The sequence below is a fragment of the Colletotrichum graminicola genome (genome assembly GCF_000149035.1).
Source record: "Colletotrichum graminicola M1.001 genomic scaffold supercont1.15, whole genome shotgun sequence".
Lineage (NCBI taxonomy): Eukaryota > Fungi > Ascomycota > Sordariomycetes > Glomerellales > Glomerellaceae > Colletotrichum > Colletotrichum graminicola.
Window position 1 is genome coordinate 835,618 of NW_007361019.1, and position 9,739 is coordinate 845,356.

Sequence of the window (9,739 nt, forward strand, 5' to 3'; positions counted from 1 at the left end):
AGATATCTAAGCACGTTAACTACCTTACTTAGGCTAGTGCTACTAGTAGTTAGCAGCTTATAGAGGAGTATAGTAATAGTGCTATAAGACCTAGCTTTACCCCTATTAATCCCTTAGCCTAAGGTAATAACTAACTAGACACTAGTATAAGTAGTATAAGTAAGGAAGGCTAAAATAATAAGGCTACTATAAAGGACCCTAACTATAGTAATAATAACACTAGTAATATAGATCTTAACCTTAACTTTAATAATAATAAAGTAAGTAGTAGGAACTTTAAGGTGTCTAAAGTCCTAACTAAAGAAATTAAACTTTTAGATAGTATTTATAATAAGACTAAGAAGGCTAATAAATATATTTAGTAATAAAAAATAGTTAAGTAATAAAAGAAGTATAATAAGCTTTATAAATATATTAAGTAATACCTTAATACACTTAATTAAGATAGTATGCTATTAACTAAATAAAGTGCTATTAAGAAGGCTAGAAATAAAATAGTAAAAAAGGTTACTATAGTAACTAAAGTAAAAGTACCTACTACCTTATATAAGAATATATCTACTACTAAAGAGTTAATAATCTTTATTAAAGAAGAGGTAATTATACGCCTTAATAAAGCCTTTTATAGTAGTAGTAACTAAATACTATATAAAGAAACTAAGGTCTAGGTCTAGCGCTTTTATATAAGCTAATAAAGCTTTAATACTAAATAGTTATATACCTTTTTAACTTTAAATAAGTACTTCTAATAGTAAATTATAGCCCCTATAGACGTTATCCTTACTAATTATAAGGAGGGTAAACTATAGTCTAAAGAACTTCTTAGTTATATAGTACTAATTAGCTTTATATTCTTATACTAACCTAAGTAAAGTAATTCTAAGGTTATAAGTACCCTCTTACTTATCTAGCGCTTAGACTATATCTTTATACTAGAAATTTAGTACACTTACTATATAGAGGGCTAATTACACCTAATTAACTAGCTAGAAGACTAGGTTACTAACCTTACTACTAAAGTTAATAAGTACACTAAGTTAATTTATAAGAACGTAAAGAATACTACTACTTTAGTAATAGCTATTAATAAGGCTAAAGTAGCTATAGTAGTATAAGGTAATATTAATAAGGCTATTAGAAAAAGCTTATACACTAGGGCTAAGAAGATTTACTAGTAGGCAGCTTAAATTAATAATATTAAGAAATAGATTAATACTATTAAAAATAAGGTTAAGAACCTTAACTATAAGGTAGATAATCTTAACGCCCTTAATAAGTTTAAGGCTAAAGATTTTAAATAGTTATAAGATTAGGTTACCTTACTTATAAAGACACTTTACCTCTAGTAAGAGATATATACTACTACCTAAAGTGTTATTAGTAATATAAGCTTAGGTAGTAGAAGTAATAAGTAACCCTACCTAGTAAAAGAACTTAGTAGCCCTATAGGCCTATAAGGAAAAAAGCGCTAGGCTAGGGCTATTAACCTAAGTAATAATAATAATAAGTAAATAGTAAGGTTAGAATATAAATAAATAACCCTAAGGTATAAGGCTATAATATAGGGGAGATAAGAAATAGTAAATATTACTTTCTTAATTAGCTCTTAAAGTATTTAGTAAAAGAAGATAAGGTTTTTTTTAAGGGGGGGCACTTATTATAAGATAAGGTAGTAAGTGCCTATAGTTAGAGATAAATAAATAGTAAGGACTAAATACTTAATATATATATAATACGTTATATATACCCTAAGTATATATCCCTTTAGTAAGTAACTTTTTATAAAAAGAAGGTTAACTATAAATACACTTACTATCTATTACTTATCTTATTTTATGTTATTTATTTAGCTCTTTATTATTATTTCTCTTACTTTACTACTTTACTATTACACTTTACCTTTATACTATGTTACTTTATAATACTACTATAGCCTAGCTTTATCCTATTAGAACTATAACAGCTACTAGGAAGGCTATATCACTAAGTACTACTGTTATTAAGCTAGGATTAAGAGGGCTAGGATTATAAGGACGTAAGGCTTTAATAAGATTACATAAAGGAGGTACATAAGCAGGAGGTAGAGGCTAAGAAGAAGAACAAGAAGAAAAGCTAACGCTAATTTACTATAAAGGTAGTTATATAAGGGCTAATCTTAAGGATAATTTCTCCTTAAGAGGACTTATAAAGAAGAAATTAGGGGACAATTAGAGTAAGGTAAGGTAATTAGCCTAAAGTAAGGTAGTATATAGGCTAATTAGAAGATCTTAATCCTAATTAAGTATAGAGATATAAGCTAGCGTTAATAGATTTAAAGATAGATATATAGAATTTATCCTTTATACTTATACTTACCTTCTAATTAAACTAAAGCCTCTTTATAATTTACTTTTAATTATAATAACATAAGATAATTAGAAGTAATTACGTACCTAATTAGGGTATAATTATACTTAATCCTATAGTTTAATACTTATATTTAATATTAATTCTAGATAAATTAAGATAATTTATATACTAATTAGTAAGGAATTTTATATTACTTTTAGTAGTTATAGTGTTCTATATAGTTACTACACTATAAGAGTCCCTTATACCTTATACGCTTTTATTACTAATAACTATACCTTACTTAAAGAAGAAGAGAAAGTAAGAAAAATAGTATAGTTATTAATAAGTATTTAAAGAATAAAAAAAAGTAAGTAAATTAAGGTAATATAAGTAACCTTTACCTTTTTTATCTTACTTAAAGAATAAAAAGAGGTATACTTACTAAAGGTAACACTTAGCTACTAATTATCTAGTTAAGAGAAGAAGTTATAACTACTATAGGCTACGCCTAGCTAATAATATAATATTAGAAGTGTATAAAGGTAAGATTAGTAAAAGCTATTTACTTATAAATACTATATTAAAAGTAGATTACTTAGGTAGTTCTTACTTAACTACTTTATAGCTAGTCCTACTAGTAAGATCTTATTTAGATAAGAACTTATAAAAGTCTATTTACTTATAATCTTATATAGGCTATTACTACTATAATAAGATAAAAACTTAGTAAGATAAAAATCTTAATAATTAGAAGAAAAAAAGGTTAAAAAATAAAAAGAAAAAGAACTTAAAAAAACTTAGGTATAAAAAAAAATTATACTAAATACTATAAAGGTTATTAGTAAGTAGGTATTATATAAAAGAAAAGACTTTTCTAAAAGTAATAAAGTTAATAGTAGTAATAGTAGTTATTATATAGTAGATATAAGGCTTAAAAGGTTATTTACTAGGTATTATAAGATCCTAGGTACTAATAATCTTTAGGCTAGGTAGCACTTTAATACTTTAATCTAAGCTACTATAGTAAGTAAAGTATTATAGCCTCTTCTAATAATCCTTACTAATCTATAGTAGTAGTAACTATAAAGTTAACTACTAATTAGTATTAGTATTATAAGGATTATAATTAAGGTAGCTGTAATAGTATTAATTAACTATTAGTAGCTAGGTGAAGATAATAATTAAGGAAAAGAGAAGAGGTTGCTGCTGTAGGTATTTATAGTAGTGTAAGTGAGCCGCCAGGATGAGTCACGTGATGGTAAATCACGTGACCATGGATTGGCTCCACCATTGAACAGTTGAATATCCCGACAGTTAGGCTCTGCGTCGGACTACACCGCCGGCTTGGACGGCGCCCGAACGGCCTCTGGGTGCAGGTGGCCGATGTCGACGAGTAGCTGGTAGCGGCGCTTCACCAGTGAGACAAGCGCGTCGCGGTCATAGCCGAAAACCTCAGGCAGCTCACTAGCAGACTTCTTCTTGCGATAGAACATGGCTGTGTGTATACGTGTGAGAGGAACGACAATTGAAGGGAAACACAGATCATCGATAATACTAGGTTCAAGTGAGTTCCGTAAACCACACACCTCATCGCTTTTCTCGGCGTTGTGGATGTGGGGTGAGCTTATTATTCCTGGGATAAGGAGGGGGGTCTGGGTCGATGATTGCCAAGAGCAAACGGCTTGCTGCCTGCTCCAAATCTCTCCTGGATGGATAAACAAGGGTACATTTTGCCCATGATATATTCAGATAAGGCGCCAAATCTCGAGGATTGGTGTCTGGATGACAGAGAACAAGTATCGAGATAGCTGGGATCAACATTTATCATGTATTCGTTGCACCTAAATAACGCGCATCAGTATATTCAATGGTGTGTTTTCAAAAGCGACTAAGCAACCATCAAGTGCTGCTTATTAAACCTGGTCCAGTTTATCAAACTCTTTACATTTATTGTGATTGTTGGAACATCAACGTTAGCTGACCGTACGACATCCCATGATTCAGCAAATAATAAGGGACAAAGGTCACCAGATCCGATACTCAAACCTCGAGCATGAATCATTATACGAGCGGACTACAGTCACTGTCTTTTGGTTACATACTCAGGCCAGGTCAGAGATGCTCGATGCCGTGAGCTGCTAAGCCCGTGACTTGTTGTTCCTCCCATACAGCATCAGACATACCTCACCCTCCTCTTGCTTAGTCTCGCAAATATGTCTAATAATCATCCTGGGAAGGAGCAGCGCTTGCTAAGTACACCAGCGCTTCATTCAGAGCAACTAACCTAACTTTAGCCTTAAAGTTAGTTAGTTAACTTAAAGCTATTTCTATAGTTAGTTGGTTAGTTAAATGCTATATTTCTATAATAGTTAACTAAGTTAGTTGTTTTTAGTTTAATTATTAAATTATAGGGATTATAATAGTTAGTTAATTAATCTTGTTATGTGTAATAATCTATTAAGAAATCCTATAAAAATAGGGAAATCCCCCTATTTCTTAGTTAGGAAATCCTAAGCTAAACCTAGTAATATTATTAGTAAAATTACTATTAAAGTAAGGTAGTTTTACTACTTATTCCCTAGTAATTTACTATAAGGTAACTATATTTTTACTAGTAAACTTATATATAGTCTTATTATAGTAGTAATACTACGTTAGTTAGACATATAACTGTATTTCCTATTATAAGAATTTAAAGGTAAAGAGGAAAGGAATCTACACTAGGGGGCTAGTAGTCTAGCTAGTTATTATATAGCTGTCTGTTCTGTTTGTAAATTACCTAATAGTTCCTATAACTAGGGGTTCTAGTTCCCTTGCCCTTTAGTAAATCCTTTAGTGCTATAAGGCTTACTAGCTACTAGGGTATAGGTGCACTAACTACTAAGGCGTAAGGCCTTAGCTACTAAGGCGTAAGGTATAGACTACTATAGCTATAGCACACTTACTACTAAGGTATAGGCGTACTAGCTACTAAACTATACTATATCCTAATTCCTATTTATATATCCTCTATATAACCCTTCTAGCTATAATATTACCTCCCCTTTTAGAAGCTATATTATTTATAATATATATTTAAGCTTAAGTTCCTAGAGCGTATAAGGTTAGGTAAGGTTTTAGTAGCTATAAGTTAATTTTTTTATTTTCCTATATAAATCCTTTTTTTAGAAAATATTTTTTTAAACTAAAACCTAGTGTAGTAAGGTAAGGGCTTAAAAAGTGTTAGTAGGTTTATAAAAGGGTAAAGTAATTAGTGTAGTATACTAGCACTATATTTATAGTAATTATATATAGTAGCCTAGATACTACTTAGGTGCTAGTAGCTTTTCTAATTAATATCTTTTTAGGTTCTTTAGGGCGTTATTATAAGGCTACGCTAGTAATTTAGTGTTTATAGCTATATCTTTAAGCTATAAGTATAAGTTTTAAGGTAGGCTATTAGTACTAAGGTGTTTATTATAAAACTCCTTTAGTGCTATTAGTAAATAGTAAAAGCTTTTAGTATTATACTAAGTAAGGTCTTTATTATAGCTAACTTAATTTATATAGTATTATAGTCTTTTATAGTTAATCCTAGACTATAATAAGTATACTACTTTATATTTTAGTTCTTTATTACTAGTTATAATTAGTAGTAAGAGGTCTTAGTGTTAGCCTAGAAGTAGGTCTACTAAGGCCTTCTAAAGCTTACTAAAAAAAATCTTAAGTAGGTGTTAATACCTTTAGGGAGCTAAAAGTACTAGGTACCCCCTAAGCTAGTACTAATTACAGGCTAAGGACCTAACTAAGGGTTCTAGAGCTTATTAAGGTTATCCTTTTTCTAATAAGAAGTATTAATAAAAACGTTATTCCCTACTTAAATATTATCTAGCCTTTAACGTTTATTTATATATTCTTATTAGCGTTCTTAGGTAATTTCTATATTCTTTTAGGTAATCTTTTAGCACTTATAAATATATTTAGCTATTCTTTAGGCCTTAGTTTAGTTAATTTTTTCTTAAGTGCTATTAAACTTTACTATTCTATAGTCCTAATTAAAACTAAGTTATAGTATATAGCTAAATTTAACTTTAAATAGTAATAGACTAGTGCTCTTACTAAGGAGTATAGTATAAGTAAAATCTACTATAAGGAGTATTTTACTTTAGTTATTTTAGTAGTAATTTACTAATAGGTATAGCTACTAAATAATATACTAGTTAAGGATCTTTATTTAACTATCTATTTATAAGTAGTTAGTAATAAAAAGTTAAATCTCAACACTATAAATTTATATTAGCTTATTTTAAAATTTAGAAATAAATTAAGGGCTATAGTTAGAGGTAATTATCTCTAGAAAATTAAAGAAAAGTAGTAGACGTTTATAAAAGAGGTAGAATATATTTCTTACTATAGTAGTCTTATAATAAGGCGTTAATACTACCTACTTTCTTAAGTAGTTTACTATAACTTATATATTATTATATCCTTTTTTATCCTTTAGGTAGGCTATAAAATCTATATAAATATATTACTATAAGTAGTATAAAGTAAGTAATAGCCTTAGGTTTTTTAAAGGCTTATTATATATATTATATATATAGTAATATATATAGTAGTTATATATATATTACTTAATATTTATAGTTATTTTTAGCTAGTAATATTATTTCTAATAATCTTATTTATTTAATTCCTTTTAAGGTATATAAGTAACTTTTAGTTATAGGCTTTTTAAATTATATAAGTATATAGGTTATTTTTAAAAAGTACTACTAAATATTTATTTATAGTTAATAGGCTATTATTAGTTAGTTTTTATTACTTTTACTTTTATTAAGCTAGATTTTAAGAAGCTAATAAAAAGGGTGTAGTAGCCTCTTAATTTAGTTATAAGATTTATTTTACTAGTAGGGACCTTTAGAGGTTATCTTTAGGTATTAGTATACTTATTATAATTACTTTAAGGGTAGTTCTTTTAGTTATAGTAATAGCCTTTAATAACTACTATAACTATATAGTAATTTCTAGTGTAAGTACTAAAAAAAGTAGAAGTACTTATATATAACTAGCTTCTTTTAAAGCCTTTTATATAGTAAAATCTTTTTTTTTTAAAGAAGGCGTCTACTAAGACGTTTTTTTTTAAGTTAATAACTAATTTAAAAATTAAAGTCTACTATTAATCTTAACTATTAAGCTTAATAACTATTTAGTAGACGTTTTATTATAAAATATAAAAGTAGCTAATAGTTAGTAATAACTTTAAAATACTATTAGTAGCTAGTAAGCTTAGCTTATTATTTTTATAGTATAAAATAATAATAAGAAGTTCTTTATTATAAATAGTATAGTTTATTTTTACGCTACTTATAGTCTTAAAGTAAAAAGTAACTAGGTGCTAAATACTATTTTCTTACTATTAGAGTATTATACTAGTATATATAAAGTCTAAGGTATTAGTCTTAATATAAGTTAAAAGTTTAGGCTTAAAATAATAAAGCACTAAGGTAGTAGTAAAAGACTTCTTTAGGGAAGTAAAAGCCTTTTTATAGTTATTAGTCTATAAGAATAAGTAGTCCTTAGTAGTAAGTTAGGTTAAGAGGCAGGCTATATAACTATACTTAGTAATAAACTAGTAGTAAAAATTATAAAACCTTAGAAAAAATTAAACTCCTTTAATAGTTATTAGAGGCTTTTAATTTTTAATTATAGTAATCTTCTTAAAGTTAAAATAAATACTATTAGTAAAAATAATAAACTTAAAGTACTTAATAGTAGTTACTTTAAATTTATACTTCTTAATATCTACTTATAGCCTAGCTTTATAAAGCTAAGTAAAGATTTTTTTAATATACTTTTAGTACTATAAAGGGTCTTTAAAGAAAATTAAGATATTATCTAAATAAGTAGTATAAAAGTTATTAAGATACTTTATTAAGATATTATTTATATATTACTAAAAAGTAGCTAGGCTAATATATAAGCTAAATAGTAATACCTTATACTTATATATACTATAGTAAGTATAAAAGGTTATTAAATCTTTAAAGTTAAGGTGTATTTAGATTTTATTAAAGGCTTAGTAAATATTAATCTTAATAAAAATCTTTACTTACTTAATATATACTAAAGTTTTATTAATTAATAAAAGAGAATAGTAGTCTTTTTTTATAAGTTTATTAAGCTTTTAAAAATCTATATAGAATTATAAACTACTATTATATTTTTAAATAAATAGTATAAGAGTAGCTTAAGGTATATTTCTTAGCTTAAGCTAACCTTTTTATAAGTTCTTTAAGAGGTACTCTCTTATAGCTTCTAGCTCCTCTAAGGATTATTTATATAATAAGTAATAAATAAGCTTCTTTTTTTCTCCCTTTATAAGCTTAATCTTATAGTTATAAAAGTAATAAAAAGTAAGCTAGTTACTTATTACTTTACTAAAAATATCCTTATAAGTATAAAGTAAAATAAAAAGGTTAGTTTTAACTAAATTATATATAGCCTAGTTATTAGCCTATAGGGGGTTATTAGCTAGCTTCTTCTTCTTCTAGGTAATTATTTAATCTAGCTTATAAAAAAAATAAAACTAAGCTTAATATCTTATCTCTTTAGATTTATTTTAAAGAATACTATATTAATAAATATAAAATAGTTATACTTTTATAGTGTTACTAACTATATAAACTTAGCCTTATAGTAAGGCTATTTAGTAGTATATATAAGTAAAGAAAAACTATTAAGCACTTTACTTATCTTATAAAGGTTCTTTTTTAGATCTTTTTTATAAGTATATTAAAGAATTTATTAAGGTCTTTACTTTTTTATCTTTTACTAGTATTACTAGTAGTTAACCTTAAAGACTTTTTATTAACGTTTAGTATTAATTTAGTACTAAACGTTAATAGTCTTAAGGGTATATAAGTCCTCTATTTCTCTAATAATTATTAAAAGATAAGGCTATTATAAGGACTTAGCTAGCTAGACTAGCTACTTATAGTATATATCTAGGTTTACCTTATAGTAAGTAAACTAAATATAACTAAAAATTAAATTATAGTAACTAGTATTAAGTTATAATAGTAAGGTTTATTAAATTACTTAATAGTTAATATATAGGTTTATAGTCTAAGCGTACTAAACGTTATCTAATTATTTTTTATTAAACCTTATAGCTAGTATTAGTTTAAGTAAAGTTTAGTAAGAGGTATTATAGAATTTTTTTAGTAAAAAGGTTACTTAGTTACTTATAAAGGCGTAGCTATTTACTTTTATATTAAAAAGCACTTAAAGTTAAATACTATATCTATTAAAAGCTATAGTTAACTTTATCTCTAAGAGGTTACCCTTAATAAGATTTTATAAATTAATTAAATATATAGATAACCTTAAATTATTTTTTATACTAGTTCTTAGTAAGGAGTTAGAA

The 9,739-nt window shown here is 26.5% G+C and overlaps 1 protein-coding gene across 1 annotated transcript; it reads right to left on the reverse strand.

Annotated features, from left to right (window-relative positions):
- Nucleotides 1–3,662: 3,662 nt before the first annotated feature.
- GLRG_04813 (uncharacterized protein) lies at nt 3,663–3,824 on the reverse strand (the record flags this gene model as incomplete). Its single annotated transcript, XM_008095498.1, has 1 exon — nt 3,663–3,824. One exon carries the CDS (start codon nt 3,822–3,824, stop codon nt 3,663–3,665), a length of 162 nt encoding a protein of 53 aa, XP_008093689.1.
- Nucleotides 3,825–9,739: the final 5,915 nt, after the last annotated feature.